The sequence below is a fragment of the Styela clava genome, chromosome 1 (genome assembly GCF_964204865.1).
Source record: "Styela clava chromosome 1, kaStyClav1.hap1.2, whole genome shotgun sequence".
Classification (NCBI taxonomy): Eukaryota; Metazoa; Chordata; class Ascidiacea; order Stolidobranchia; family Styelidae; genus Styela; species Styela clava.
The window spans coordinates 7,046,457-7,063,296 of record NC_135250.1 but is presented as its reverse complement, the minus strand read 5'-3'; the positions used below and the strand labels follow the sequence as shown (position 1 = coordinate 7,063,296).

The 16,840-nt window shown below is 35.5% G+C and overlaps 1 protein-coding gene across 1 annotated transcript; it reads left to right on the top strand.

The window, feature by feature from the left end:
- Nucleotides 1-2,087: 2,087 nt before the first annotated feature.
- On the top strand, nt 2,088-14,194 carry LOC120341249 (uncharacterized). Its single transcript, XM_078117548.1, has 24 exons — nt 2,088-2,285; nt 2,621-2,814; nt 3,057-3,182; nt 3,500-3,650; nt 3,972-4,098; nt 4,308-4,516; nt 4,822-5,047; nt 5,122-5,309; nt 5,380-5,548; nt 5,957-6,083; nt 6,894-7,083; nt 7,829-8,085; nt 8,627-8,768; nt 8,846-9,020; nt 9,891-10,124; nt 10,249-10,422; nt 10,497-10,616; nt 10,694-10,791; nt 10,975-11,120; nt 12,101-12,284; nt 12,562-12,709; nt 12,992-13,119; nt 13,197-13,383; nt 13,457-14,194. The coding sequence occupies exons 1-24, from the start codon at nt 2,139-2,141 to the stop codon at nt 13,741-13,743; spliced, it is 4,134 nt and encodes a 1,377-aa protein (XP_077973674.1). The 5' UTR covers nt 2,088-2,138; the 3' UTR covers nt 13,744-14,194.
- Nucleotides 14,195-16,840: the final 2,646 nt, after the last annotated feature.

Below are 16,840 nucleotides of genomic sequence, written 5' to 3'. Positions count from 1 at the left end.
TGACTCCCACTTCCAATTCAGACACTAACAACAAGACCCAGACGCTATAGCTTTGGCCTTTTCTTGTATGTCTGAGTCAGACAGTCTGACTTCAAACAGTATGATATGGTTGACATGCGATTTGGACACAGTTGAGACCATCAATAATTCTTATGGTCATTCTGGTTGTTTACTGGGAGTTTCAAGTAATATCACTTAACGGTGATATTGGTACTGGGCTTTTCAATGAATGTTAATGAATTGCATAACATGTATTTTACCAAAAACAAACTGCTACAAATATATATTTTCACCGCTGACTTGGTATAATTAAGAATATTCCTGCATTTAAGCAGTATCCTTCATTATAGGTTTAATAAGGGAAAAGAATAGAGAGCACATGTATATGACTTAGCGATGTGTCGACGTTTGAGATATCGCATTCTGCAGTCTACTATGAACTTCTATTATATGTCACAGATGCTACAGAGGAGGTTTAAAGTAAACGCAGATGAATGTATTTACATGTGATACACTACAACGAAACTCGAATGTACAAATTACATTATTCCTCGCTCGTGGTACTGGTAGGGTCTGTTACGAGAAATTCAACCTTTTTTTTTTCAATCTGACTTACATCAAAGATGATTGAAATAATGAGGTTGTTACTATTCGATATGGTGCGGTCGACTCTTTTTAAAATCGAAACTCTTCTCTCGTTGGGCTTCAAGTATAAAATATCTACAAGAGTATTCGGGCAGAACGTCTGTGCTTGAAATGAGAAACTATCGTTGTTCAAATACTTCGTGAGCCCAGAAAACTGCAAATACATTGGTGCAAGAGGTTTAAAAAGTATACGATATTACTTAGATATATGTAACGAAATTTTGCTTGTTTTCACTTCAATAATCACTACTATGTGTAAGGTTAGCTGGGCTTTTTTCAAAAATGTCGAAATTGTCGCCGAATCGGAACAGTAGACGACGTCGCATTCACCAAATGGTAAAACCCCAGAACAGAAAGCTTTTTCGTTGTACGGTATTCTTCATCGTCAGTACGGTATATACATGCGTCGTTAAGTCAGCAGGTTGATATACTAAACTGTAAAATGGAAGTATAGGCTTATTTCATTTTGATTTTATAGGCTTGAGGTTTTATGTCAGGGAATTGGATAAATATGAATTGGTTATTAAAAATATTGTTGTTATGTGAATGACAGCGAGGTGTGTCTTGTCGTAACATTTCGGACCGAGATGTTCACAGGTATATAGCATATGTAGCACCATGAATACAATTTCCGGTTAGAATTGTCCGAAATAGAACCAATTCAGAAATATTCAACTCAAGTATTCCCATTGACCACCACAGTGTGATATTTTCTGACTGGATTAGCATAGGAGCCAAAGTCATAATGACTCAAATTTCTGAAGTCGGACTACCCACTCAGCGTCTGTAACCAGGGTTTGCCAACGTCGAAATGTAAATGTTTGAGAATTTATAGAACAGTGGACGCTCTTAACACTCATGGCCCTCCTGTTCATCATTCCAGTTATATTTATAGTGATATTTTGATTGGTTCATTACAAATCCTATTATGTTCAAACAATTCAATACACAAAAAAGTGAAAACACCCTGTAAAATAACCTTATCAAGCAATAAAACTAGGAAGAACTAGGTGTTTTCCTGTAAAGTGAAAAGTAAATCTTGCGCTTAGCATAGTGGCCTTCTTCAACTGCATGTACTTTGGCCTCCTTGGGGAGGTCACGGACACCGGCCAGAAACCGACGTTATGAAACTTGGAAAATTTTAAAAATTTATATCACCGCGGAGTGGATAGTCGAATCCGCATTTGGATTTTTTGGTGGTTTGGAGTCAGTAGATATTTCCTTTGACTCAACTTCTATGTCTCGTAGCTTTTTCTTCCGTGGATTGTCGTAGATTTCCTTACAATGCAATATTTTTCCGGTCCAAAACAGAGGATAAAAGGATTTTTATTACTCAAGATTGTTTGCATAGCAATTGTGTTATAGCGCATTGCTGGTTAACAGTCAACATCATTTTCCAAATTCGACAATTTGTTATGTTTTCTATAAATTTCTCTTTTTATTCAGTGCCTTCATTATTGAATCTATATGATATACATACCAAGTAAACTGAAATGCCCGGTAAACGATATAAATTAGATTGTCATCCAGAAATAGTCCGTTTTTTACAACTAACTCCTCAAGGTCATGGTTTGAAGTTGTGGCTTGTGCGTCAAGACATTCAATTCTATTTGGATTTTAAGAAATCGGAATCCTTTTATGTACGTATATGTAATTGATCCATTGATCCATATACATAATGTACTTGAAGTAGTATAACTCTGTAGGACCAATACTTAATTTTAATGTACTTAGAAATTGAAGTTGATCTATTTTGTGGGTAAAAACTGAGGTGTGCAATTCATTATCCTTAAATACTCTGAATAAGAAATGAAATCATGTTTCGGGTGGTGCTTGGATAAAACTTGTTTTTTTTCTCCGACTAATTGATGCCGTTATGTTTGTTTTCCATGACCTCTGACCCCAACGCAAGACTTTAACCGATTCAAGTCACAAATAGCAGATGAATCAAGATCTGTGTTAAAAATTGTTTCAGGTTATACGAAATCCACGAATAAACCACAAATTCTTTGCCGACGGTGTCAAACTGTATGCTCCGTATTTCGATTATGAAGAACGTGTTTTTGATGAGGAAAAAATCACTTGGGCACGTGGCCTATCGGATTTGCATCAAAATGAATTGCAGTTTCATTCCGGTAAACTGGACATGAACGATGATGTATATATAAGGTATACAAATTTACCAATAATGCATAAATATTCTGTACATTATTCGAACCAATTGTAACTTGCATTGCTATGACACATCCTACTTCAGGAACTGTCACTAATACTTTTTAGGGTCTAAAAAGGCACCAAATGAGCAATAAATAGCAATCGATCTTTAATTTATGTCCAAAACATCAGTTTTTGCCAAAAAACAATAAACTGTGGGGCAAAATGTATAATGTTCATAATTTATTATACTCTAGGTGGTCTTCGCCATACAAAGTTCATATATCAGGTGTAAAAGATAAAGTAACCCTGAAAGTCCGCCAAATAAAGTCGTTAGTGTTCTCAGAAACTGTCTGTCGTACCTTTCTTCCGTCATTATATAGGTATGTAATAAATAACAATAAAACATTTTTGTAACAATACGATGCCATATTTTTCACGTTCTTGCATTTTGGGTTTACAATATTTTTACTTCAGAATTAAACCTCCATCAGAAATTAAAAACTTCATTGAAGCGGTCACACAAATTGTTTGACTTTGTTTTGTAGGTTTGGACACTCAACACGTTTATAGTAGTAAAATTTGTTTCAACCTATTTGTTATACAACTCGTATTGAACCAAATAAATGGTTTTATTCTTCAACGGCTTACCTATATACATAAAAATATAACATTTCTCATAAATGATTTAAATATATAGAATATTATCAACCGAAGGAGTTTTTAACGAATTGTCAGAAAAGTTTGGCAATGAACTTCAGATTGAAAAGGTTCGAAAGAACGAAGTTGGTTTCACGGGAAGCAAAACTCATGTTGCTGCGGCATCTGCATTTCTTACTAAAAAATCCCAGGTAAGTGGGCTATATAAGTCAAATGCGACGTGCCCCTAAAACGGGTAGACAGCTGTTTTCAATACTCAGTTAAAAACTTAAATTGACATAGGTGTGACGGGAGAATGAAGAAATTAGCAGTGTCGGACATAGTTTCAGTTGGCATATCTGGTTTTGACGCGCCGTTTAAATGCCATGGCCTACTGTCTCACTTGAAGTTTAGTATAATTGGGTAGGCAAAAACTAGCTGAAATGACTGCGTTGCTCGCAAAACGTAATCTTCTTACTTTTCTTTGCCTGTATTTTGAAAATACTCTGGATAATACCTTTACTACTCAATAGGAAATCAACAAACTACCGCTTCAATTGCATCCTTATAAACTGAAGTATTTAAAATTGCTATTAGACGAAGGAGATTTCTCTACATTGGAATCGATTGAAATGGTGCTTCGGGATTGCGGGTTGAAAGGTACAATTTGTATTGTTGAGCTGGATATATGTAACGTAAATTTACGTTGTATAGTTGGAAGAAGGATAGAGGCAAATGTTGAACATAACAAAAATAAACAGGAATTGAATTTTCATTCACACCATATCTTCTTAATGTTGCTAATAGAATTGATAATTAGTGTACTATACAAAATTCTCTATCTATCATTATTTATTTCGGATTTCTAGGTTGTTTTTCTCTTGATGAAGAGGAGGTTGTCTTTGTCACAATGCTGTCAACGGAGAGAATTAGACACCTAACGTTATTATTAGACCTAAGCATAGAATTCAGTAACCTAGGCGACACAAGCTTTGGGAAAAAAATTGATGAAGAAGGAGAATGGATTTGCAGAAAAAATGAGATTTTGAATCAATTTAATGTCCGTTTGATTGTACCCGTAAGTTTCATAATATTCTATTTACTAAATGTACTATCTACTAAATGTAATATCTAATCGGAAAATAACCCAGATTTCAAACTTACTTGCCTTTTGCACTACGAAGACTCGTGAAGAGCCGTGCTCGGAGCAAATTCAATACGACAATATTGGGCCTATGGTTTAGCAGGCGAAGATAGCAGAACTATCGCAATTAGAGAGTAGACAACTATCACTTAGAATTGACCGTTGTTTCATCTCGAATATGCTGCTTTTGAGAAAACATAAACTTGTAACATTTAAATATATTGTTTACCATTCACCAGGAAAATCAGATCATTGCGGGAATGCGACTAGAAATACAGAAGTGCTTTGAAGAATTTGATCAGTATGATTCCGAACTAATTATAACTCCAACTCCAGTACTGTGTAAATATATGCTCAAAATAAAAGAGAAAATTATTCAAGAATGCCAAGCCGACCATGTTGACGTTATATCTTCAGACCCCAACAAGATTTACATCAAAGGAAGAACGAATGATGTTCGAAACGGTGCGAAAATTGTGACAAAAAAAGAAAACTAGTTCCCAATAAGCCAACTATACGACAATATTTTCTATCTCTAGTGCGCCTTGGTATTACTCAAAAAGCAGATTGCTTGGTGCAGAAACATTTTGAAATTCATAACAAATCATGTTTGCAATTCCTCCAAAATACTGGAATGACAATATTGGAAGATATTGAAAACGAATATGGATGCTGCATTGAAATGTGTGAAAAAGTCGAGGAAATTGAAGATGTACCCAGTCAAACGGTAAACTCGTCTGTTTATCTGTCTTTTTTCGTTTTATTTCAATTTATACATGGTTATTATTTCATTGAAGGAAACATTCAATCCAAATGTTTTGAAGTCATTGAGACTATCTGCGGATGGTGGATTGGCGGTTGAAATTCAATTATTCCGAAACTCTAATTTTCTTTCCCATCGATGTGACGTTATAGTGCATCCATACAATCCTGGAGGGGGATTATCTGATCGGTTTTTAGATAAAGGTGGGTGTGATATACTCATATATTCCAGTATTTATCAGTCTTAGTCGCAACAGTGCTTGAAACGACTCGTGGCCCCGCCTGCTGAACATGACTAAAATATTAGCGTGTACTACACTATAGTTAGTCGTTATTTGAACAATAGTAATGAAAGCAAATTGTTGTTGTTGTGGGTTGGAGTTTTTATTGTGAATGAAACATTTTTTCCCAACAACTAGGCCAATCGATTTTAAATTTTCAGGTATTTTAATTTTTACTGAGTAATATGGGAATCGATATTTCATCCCATCCTGCAGATATTTTTATTCAACTCGGTGCTCAACTAAATCTTCATCGGAAGCAAAGCGCGACCTTCGTGTCCTTACATTTGAGCATTGCTATCTCGTCTTTAATTAAGATTTTTCTTTTCAGTGGGAACCGCAATTACTGATAAAGTAAGAAGTTACATGAGGCAAAATCCTTCACGGAATAATCCACTACTGACAGAATCAGGAAACATAAGTTGTTGGCGTCACATAATCCATACCCAGTATCCAAGGTAATTATGTCAAGTTTTTTTTACCAGATTTTTTCATTTTTATGTAATGTAAATAAATCTCAATATCCTTATATTTACTACTGTTAGACACTTTGTTCGACACCTTGCTAGGCACGAATCATATTGCCACATCATGTCAAACTAGCCCGCAAATTTTTTGACTCGGTGCTCAGCATATTCTGCATTGCTCTCTTTTTTCGGTGTTGTGAAGCAAAATCATCCGAGGAAACGTCAGTTAAAATATTTAACGCTTTTTAACTTTATCTGAACTAAAACAAACAGACTGAATTATGTATCACAATTTGCTAGAACTACGATTTCGACAACCAAATACCATATTACCAAACGTACATTCTGATCGCATTGTACCGATGACTCGTAGGTCACGAAGTTGGGGACTGCTTCAATTCTATCACATGGTCTATTGAAATGCATTAGTAAAAGAAAATATTTTGAAAAAGCATATGAAATACTGCATATACCGTGAACACATTGGGTGACTCATATAGCTACAAACCTTGCTCAGAATGTATATCATAGCGACACTGCCAAATACTCTATCATTGGTCTCTTCTTAACTTACATGAGCATTTTCGCTTCTGAGTGAAATTCTAACTTTTGCAAACTACTTTATCTATATATAAGCTGACATCTTATAGAATAATTAGTCGACATGTTCGCACATTTTAATATTGCACGTGCCAAAAATACTTAGGTTGAACACAGAAAATTCTAAAAATATAGGGCAGTGATTTATATGTTTCAACCGGAGCCACAAAATATTACTTCAGTTAGTTCTTCTTATATCAGATCGACATCTAATCAATGTGAATCTGACAAACTGAATCAATGCATATCGAATATATTCACGATTTGTGAATGTAAAGAAGCTGGGACGGTTGCAATAATATTGGAAGCAAATGGTTTAATGGATTTAAGATCTGTGATGCTTTCTGTTGCCAGATATATCACAGAAGACACTCCATTGTTTCTTAAACAGGTTGGAGAATCCCTTTGGTAATCTTTTGATTATTTTAGGAGATTGTTTCCGCAGAAAATCTCTTTCTGACTACCAGACTTTCGAATTTCTAGTATAATTAAAATTCTAGCGTATCATTTTCACTCTGGCTGTTTTGAGACACGTTTTTGTTGTACTCCAAAGTTGTCTCATTTTGAAAAGCTGAGCTATTAAACGGGTATCCCGCAGACCGCGTGCCTGTTCCACCCGATTGGTTTCGACGTCGTCTACGTGTATATTTTTGGTCACAGATCTATTGCTTGAAGTAATATTCAAGTAAGAAAGAGTATAGTGTATTATATAATGCAACAGATTTAAAAATATAGCTGTATATTTCAAAGACGGCTACTTCGTATACTAAAATAGGATCAAATTTTCTGCCTAAATAATGGATCAAATTATCAAATAGCAACTTCATATGTATTGCAAAATCATCCAGAGTTATTCTTATCCCCGCACAAAGGATATCAATACAGTATCACTACTTGAGGGTTCCATTACATTTGAACCCACGACAATTGCACCTGTATACTATTGCACCTATGAAAAAATATTTTTTATGGATATTTGAACCCATACTAACCCTAACCCAGGGATTTTAGCACCCGCATATGGATTGAACCCGAGGATATACCGGTGCAAATGTATGGGTTCAAATGTACGGTCACTATACTTAGGCTTAATCGTACGGGACTTGATTATTTATTCTTAAAAAACGTTTTTGCAGGTACATCTTCTTGTTATTAATTGGGATATGAAAACTTTAATGGAAGAATTTTCCTCAATTGAATCGGAGATATCACAAGCTTTCAATGCGAAGAAGATATCTGAGGGTCTCCCACATTACGAAACTAAAACTGTTGTGCTGCAGCGAGTCAAAAATGGTTTCTCACATCACATCTTTCCTAGTGGTCAGCCGACAAAAATCTCCTGGATGGAGTATATCAGGAAACGTACTCTTACTGCCATGCAACTAAAGTCAGCGTAAGTTCAGTAACAACTCGTGTAGTAATTTTTTTTTTTTTTTAGGAACGATCGTGGAACGGCCGAATGTTGCGCGATTTTTAATTTTGATGACGCCATCACACCAAAATTCAGCTTGAAAAACGAATAAAAGGGATAGCATTCTAACGACAATGATAACCCCTGAAAATTTCAACGAGAAAATGATTTTTACAATTACCAGCAGAAAAGGGGGATACTAATAACAACAACAATACAATTACATAACAAAACGATTTTATAGGTCCACTTCGTCTCAAATAATTCTTGTAATATGATATAAAGTGAAACGCTGTGATTAGCTTTATATGGTAGATTAATATACCAACTCTTGCATATACGTAAATGGTGGATAAATAAAAATGGCATCTGATACAGAAAAGGGTTTATGTTTGTCTGCCTTGAAGTCGGTTGGCTTTTTACCCATAAAATGATATATAAATGAAAATATACCAAGTGTGTATTACATGATTCAGTGAATTATTAGCAATTCCTTAAAGATGAAGTCCTAACGTTTAATTAGATCTGCAAGATTTCACATACCGTCTACTGAGAATTCAACGGAAATAGCTCAATGGACAAAAGAAGCAATTGAACAATGTGAAGGAACGTTTCCATCAAAGTTTATCCTATCTATAAACAATGGAGACATGTCTTCGGTATCGGTGAGCTTCTACCCTTTACATCGTGCCTAAATTCTTTCTAGTTGCTTTTTCAATAAACTTATTCATTATACATGAAGGCATTTGAAAAAACATTTCTCGGAATTCAAGACGACTTTAAAGGAAATAACAAAAAGCCACAAAATGAAATTAAAATTGGAGAAATAAAAATCACTGTAAAAACAGGGGATATACTTGAAGAAGATACCGATGCTATAGTAAACAGCACAAATCGTAACTTCAATTTAAATCAAGGTGAGAATTTCTTTCTTTGAAGTTGTGTTTATTGAGTATTTATGAAATTGCAAATTGTAGGTCCATTACTCCATCTGTATCAATTTTACATAATCATGCTATTTATTTTGCTCTGTTTCGGTTCCACGTATAGTCTACTATTCATAAGTCATAATCAAGAGCAATGGAAGTTAATGTTCCAGAGGTGGGCAAGGTTTTTGTACGAGGGGCCAGAAATTCTGCCCACCTAGACTGGCGGGTCATGTAAGTGTGACGTAAAAAGTTACATTTCATTAACAATATTTACAATGTTACAAAAGCTAAAGTGGAAAACAATAAGCCTCGTGCCAAAACTAAATTTAATCGTAATCCCAACAAATTCCTTGAGTTTTTTCTAGCTAAAACAACAACATTTTGTTTTAGTTTGATTGTGGCATCCTTAGGCGGGGCAGATTGAGTTACCCAACGGGCTGGATTTAGCCCGCAGGTCGTAGTCTGCCCATGCCAGTGATCAGTATAGACGCTAAGAGCGTAGTAATAGCTGACTGAAGTCGATCATTAGAGAATCCACGTTTTAGCATTTTTTTGTGGAATACAAAAGATTTCAAACGGGCAAATTGAAACCTGGAAAAAATCAAATTGATATATTGTACAATTAGTAGCATTTCAATTTATTACCAATCTTTAACCAATAAAAATTTGAAACTGATTGGTTTAGTAATTATGAAGAAAAGCACTTCCATTTCCTATAAAAACACAATCGAACATATTTCTAAAATAAAAGAATTCATTTTTATTTGTTACGCTTAAAAATCTGATCTGTCTTGAATTAAAAGTCGGAAATTTGGTAATTTGATTCGAAAAAAATCCAATTCCCATTGTCTACAACAGGAGCGTTGTCCAAACGGATTCTACATGAGGCGGGGAGAGTCATTGCTACAGAGTGTTCTTCGATAAAAGAAAAAGGAATTCGGGTCACCGGGGCAGGTTCATTGAGATGTAAAAATATAATTCACGCTGTAGTAACCTCGAATGAAGACGAATTGAAACAAGTTATCATAAAGATTTTAAAGGAAGCAAACCAATTACATTTGAAGTCGCTGTCAATACCTGCGATTGGAACCGGTAAGTTCCCAATCTTTGTTGAAAGGATATTATTCTCGATTCGAAATATCCACGTTGGGATTTATAATATACCGCTCAATCTCCACTTGACGAATTATCTTTCAAATTGTTATTTTAATTATAGGAAACCTGGGACTGTCCAACAAATCTGTTGCAGAGAAGATGAGAGAAGCGGTCGAACACTTCGTTGTAACTACGGATGAAAGAATAATACTTCAAAGTATCAATATTGTACTTATGAATGAGGCAACAATGAACACATTTATCAAGCAAGTTGTGGACAAGCCATACCTACGAAGTACGCAAACGATACAACTCATTGCAAGATTAAAACTATTGAGCCGCTCCATTCATAAATATTATTCTTTCCAGAGACTACACTAGAAGAGACTGTTTCGCAAATTATAGTCGAATTGTTAATGATGATTATGGTGTTCTTAAGTTCATTGTTTACATGGATATTTGAAGCCGCAAAATATGCAATTGTTTCAGGTATAAATCAATTTTGGTGTTATACGCTCGTTCACTTTACCCAACTAATGATTTATCATAAATCCAAAATATTGCAGCTTACAACAACACCAAAAGCGACTTTTATAGAGAAGTAGAAGTTGACTTCAGGCCAAGGATTTCCTTCTGCCACGAGAACAGAGAAGTAATCGACAAGGTATGTTTTTTTTATCCAAAATCCTATGCTGTTAACGCTCATCAGTATTACTAATCCACGGAATATGAAAATGGGGCCTTCCACAAATTTTTGGACAGGACATTTCGCCTTTCTTTTCAACTACTAGTTTCGCGGATCAATAAACGTCGATGAAAACAATAAGGCTTTGGTATTCTTACATAGGCAATGATCAAGTTGAGGGACATAGTACTGAAGAACAAAATGGTAGTCCCGGTGCATGGTGTTACAGGTGACAATTTGACCGAATGGGATAAGTGGAAGATAAAAATCTTGGAGAAACAGCTGCATGTTCGTATATTGGTCAGAAAGTAAGCTTAATTTACTTGTACGACGCCCGAATAAGAATTAGGCAGAAAAAAACTTTCTCTGATTTCTAAATGGTGGAATCGCTGGCAGGTCTATTTGATCTCAGCAAAAACTAAGGTTGGCCTCTTCATTGTGCTGGCAGATTTGCATTATCTAAATGCATACTTCACCTGTCGAAATTGATGTTACACTTGTGTATAAGATATTGCTGCCTGCCATACCAGCTTGCTAAGGATATGATTTCCTATCAGCATGTCTTATCCTTTGCGCCCCCAGATGAAAGCCTCCAATCTATGCACTAGTAACTAAACACCCGAACAATCTCACGTCCCACTAACCGATGCCCACAAGCCAGTACGCTGCAATTTTCCAATTTATACTGGTCCCAGACACGACTAGTCCGAAATAGAATATAAAGCGTCAACAACTAAGTACACAATACCTATCACCCCACCAAGTAGACTGCATCAAGCGCTCCAGCGAAAAGGAAATTCGAGAGCGGCGCCAAGGAAAGAAAAATACGGAGTCACTTTGTTACATCATAGTACGTAAGAACTCAGTGGAATCATGACGTGCACTAATCTCTCAATTCAACATGAACCTGGCCTAAATACAAAACACAGAGTTAGAATTATAAACTAAACAGTTCAATAAAATAGATCTACAAGCATTTCGTATAATATTGGGCTGTTGAAAATGTTATTATTAACCTGCCTGTTTACTGAAACGTAGTTTCAAGTCAGGCCGTTAATCGCTGTTCTTGTCATCTTTGTTGCAAGAATAACCTGCGCTATTCTCGCGTCGGTAGTCGCTGTCAGACCAAATTCCATCAGCTTCGCGTAGTGTGATTGGGACCTCACCAAAGATTACACCCCATACATGCAATATAACTATAGTATATTTTATAAATTATTTTTATACCCTATATCAAAATATTAATACATATAGAAGGTAACTAACAGCTGATTTTCACATGCATTAGGAATTCAGGAATACTAATCGAGGGATTCGGAAATAATTCGTCAGTGGCTAAAAAAGAAATCGAAAAAATGTTGGATGAACGCAAAAAATACACTGAGTTGAAAGTTATGTGGATGAGAGGCTTTGATGGAAATTGGAAAAGATTTGATCAAAGAATAAGTCACATGTTGGAAAAAGGTTTTGAGGTTATTGTCTTTTTTCTGCGCTTTTTGTTTGAGGTGGAATCTTTTTGCCAAGCTTTTGGCAGTTTGTATCACAAATTGACAGGAATATGAAAAAACTTCAAACAAAGGGTTGGACAACCTATAGTCACCCGCGCAAAGAACTATCAAGATTCCAAAGAAAACGAGACATTTTTGGCAGCTTGTCCAATTTATTACATTCTGTGTGAAAACAGAAATACAGGATGTTTCAACGATTGACACTTAATATAAAACTTACATCTTTATCTAATTATATTAGAAACGTGATGCAACGGTACACGTACAGGACTTTGTTTCAAACTACGTTGTTGAATATGACATCCATTTTGCGGATATGTGCAGTTCTCTGACTTCAACGGAGGCTTCATTGCGAAGAACTTGCGACGACTCAAGCAAACTAGACCCAGGTACAGCACGATCATGAATGATTTGAGACTAGCCGTAACGGAATGCATATTTTTTGTAACGAGTTTCACATCTTAGCTCTAAACAAAACTCCATACTTATACATAGGTTCCTTCTACGTTTGGTGGACATGTGAATTATACGGTATATCACCAGTCTGCTGCCCATTTCATTCTGAAAAACTTCTGAATCTGTTTTACATTTCTTAAAAATGAATCTAATTTTTACCAATAAATTTATCATTAAATTATAATTAATTTATCAATAATATTCTTTTTTATTAGACTTGCCAAACGAATGGGAAGGTGTGGGAAATGTGCCTATTTCGATTCCACTGGATTCAAAAAGCGTTGAATTCGTGCAGGTACAAGAAAAAGTAGCAGAACTAGCTCCGCTTCTTCAGGTCGTATCGGTGAGTCCACGGCATTTAAATTTTCTTTCATTTCGATCTTATCTTCATTTATTAAATTCGGATAAACTTTTATCCAGGTGCAAAGAATACAAAATAAAACGTTATTCAAGCAATATAAGGCGAAGAAAGACGAACTTTTCCATAAACATTCCGACAGGAAAGATGGGATCATCCTCAAACGAACTCTATTTCATGGCACATCAAACGATTCCATCGACAATATATTTAAGAGTGGATTCAATCGAAGCTACTCAGGAAAAAATGGTAAAGTTGACATGTTGAATGATCTTTTTTTTATTTTCTATTCGAAAATAAACTACATTCTGCACTGTTACAGCGACGCGCTTCGGTCATGGATCCTACTTTGCTGTCGATCCAAAGTATTCTGACAGATACACTCAAGCTGATGGAACAGGATTGCGTACAATGTTTATGGTGAACGTTTTGACTGGGGAGTTTACAAAAGGCAAAGAGAGCGACAAAGTTCTACCCATAAAAGCTGGTAGCAATGAAACATATGATAGTCTTGTTAATGATGTTAAAGTCCCTACTATATTTGTTGTTTTCCATGATTCGTCTGCATATCCGACCTATCTAATACATTATAGGCGAGTCAGGTACTAAAGTAGGAGTATGGATAATGGGCGGTAATTATTATGGGTCGTGAAATGACAAGTACAAGCATAATTATGTCAGTTTTGTTGTGTTGCATACTTTGTTTGATTGCTAGGTTGGTGGACCACGCGTTCCCTATATATGTTGGTACCATAGAATAACGAGCTTGCTTTGATACCAACCTCCCTCAAAATGTAATGAGTTGTGGACGCTACATATAGTTCCGGAAAGATTTCGTTATCCTCAAAATCCTATCATTGCTTAATATTTTGAATCCTTGTTCAGAGTGAAGCTTTGTAATATTGTATAAAATCCAATGTACGACAACTCAATTCCTAATTGCATTTTATTGTTTTGCAAACATGCCTATATGCATCTGTGTAACAAAATCTCCAACTTGATAAAAAAGATTACTATGGCAATGTTTTCTTTACATCAAAATATAGATTTTACTATGTTGTATTATGTCTTTTTGGTGGTAAATTATGATAAGGTAAGAATGGACATTTTATATCTATTGTATTACTTTCAAAATTAGTTAGTCCCTATGAAATTATATTCCTAAACTGAATATGGGATACGGTTGGGTGGCCCCACCCCACTTGTTAAACGCTGCAATGTTAAATATCAAGTTCATTTTGCATATATTCGTTTATCTTGAATTATTAAGCAGTTTTTAGTAAAATTGAAAAATCGAGAGCAAGTTTAAAGTTGGCTTCACGTAACTTTGAAAATATCTGAAGTTGATAGTGCACTGCTACTACATCGGGTGATTAGCAGGGGTAGTGAGGCTTATGTATGTAAATCATCGATCCTACAGCAAAATTTTCTGGCAAGGCGACAGGGGCGTGCCGAACTTTTCTGCTGCCCGGGGCGAGTTTTTGATAATGCTGCCCCTTATACTTAACCTCAAAAATAATTCGGGGGATAAACAGATTATAGATGTCATTATACATAAGAATAAATGAATTAAAGGTCAAGTAAAATAGAAACGTTCGTTGTATCAAATAAATATTTAAACTAGACAACCAACGTACATGTATAAGATCAAACTCATTCATTAACAAAAAGCAAATCACTTATTTCTATGTCCAATCGCTACTTTTCTGGTAACAAATGTCTGAACGACAGCCTCCTTCCCCTCGCTCTTCAGGAATTTATTTTCGATGCTAATCAAAGACAAACTTGACAGGCGCTAATTTGACATCAAAAACCTCGAATATTTGTCATCTGTTTTACTCTGGGAAAGATCGTTCGCATAAAGACTGGTATCAATGAGTGTAAATGTTTGCGGGTTCAATTGTACTTTGGTGCAAATGTACATGGGTCCAAATATCCATGGGTTCAAATGTTCATGGGTGCAGACATGCAGTCTGTATGTGGGTGGTAAAATCTGCGGATGCAAATCTCCGTCGGTACAAAAGTATGCAAATGCAATTGCCCTGCTGGGTGCAAATGTAAATGGTGCAAAGATAATGGAACCCAATGATTATACTGTGTTCTCATATATTTTAATTGCATTAATCATAAATTAGTACAAAAATAGCTGTGATAGACAAGACTAAAATAATTTACCGGTACTTTCAAATAACAGGGTTGAATATTTTGGATTAAAATGATTGTTTGAAACATATAAACTAGTTTAAGGCGCTTCCGCTTACTCGCGAAACCACCCTAAAATGAGCTCCAAAAGTGTTGCAATTGTAAAATTAGAATAGGAAGAATTTTTCTAAAGTCAATGGTCGGAAAAACATCCATCGTTGACTCTCCATCATCACAGTCAGTTACACATAATATCAGCTTTTGATTTAATACACATCGGGGAAAACATGTATAACAACGCCTACTCTACAGCATGGTTTTGCTGCCCCCTACAGCGTGCTGCCCGGGGCGGCTGCCCCTTCCGCCCCCCTCTAGGCACGCCACTGCAAGGCGATGACAAACTAACTAAATTAAGATAAGTACTGTACTTTCTAATAAATAAATCATTTTTCTTCATTAAACCCATATCATGAAGGTACAATATTATGTTCATATGCAACTATTCTTATTTTAATTCCTATCAAATCAAACCTTAAGCTCACAGCTCGTGCTGTGTTTTCCATCCACCACCGTTATCAATTCAACCCCTCAATTTTCAAACACCTGATTGAGAGGTGTGACTTTAAATCTTCACTTAGTATATGATTATGTTTAAATATCCAGAGAGTGGCGGCAGAGATGGTCGGTCAAATACATAAAGCATTTTTATAAGTTACAAATGGTCTACCTCTCCTCCGCACGCTAAAATGAAAAGCTGGGGAGCATACTGACTGCCTATGAAATAGTAGTAGACTATATGCCAAACTGGAAAATTTTCGACCATTACAGAAACATACTAGGTATTTGTATAATAGCCTTATTCGCAGCAAATGAGAAATCTCGGATATGTCATTTGGATATCTGTAGCAGACTTCTAATCTACTTGTATGTGTGCGCCAGCACGATAACATTTGTTCTTCGAAGAGAAGTATACTCACTTGATGACTGCTCAGCAATCATCTTCATGGGCTGGCGAATTTTAGGGGTCGGTAAAGATTTTCTTGAGTGACAAAATGCTTTAATTCGAATTAGCGTTTGAAAACCATTCCTTTCTATACTGTCATACGTCGCCGTCGCATATCATTATCATATATTTACTTTTATTGATTGTGCGTTTTGACTTAATTATCGTGTCATTAGTCTAAGTTCTGAGAACATGGTTGTTCATGTTAATTAGGTCTCAATGTTTAAGACTCATATATGTCCATAGCGTTGAAGATCTTTCAATTGCAAATATTACCAATTCATTTCGTGGGATTATATTTTGTGCCCACATACAGTGCGTCACTTATGAGAAGCAAGTTCATCATAAGCTATAAATATATTAAAGACGCATCTATGACAATATATTTTATTTTTTTAATTAAAAATTCCCCGTCTACTTCATGACATAATACAATTTCTTCTCTTCGAATTACTCGTAATATACCTACATTATTTTCATTATTTATTAAAATTCAGGGTTTCACCTGTTTGGTCATTTCGTGCATTCAGCAATAAAATGTGCTATGTTAATAAAAAGGTT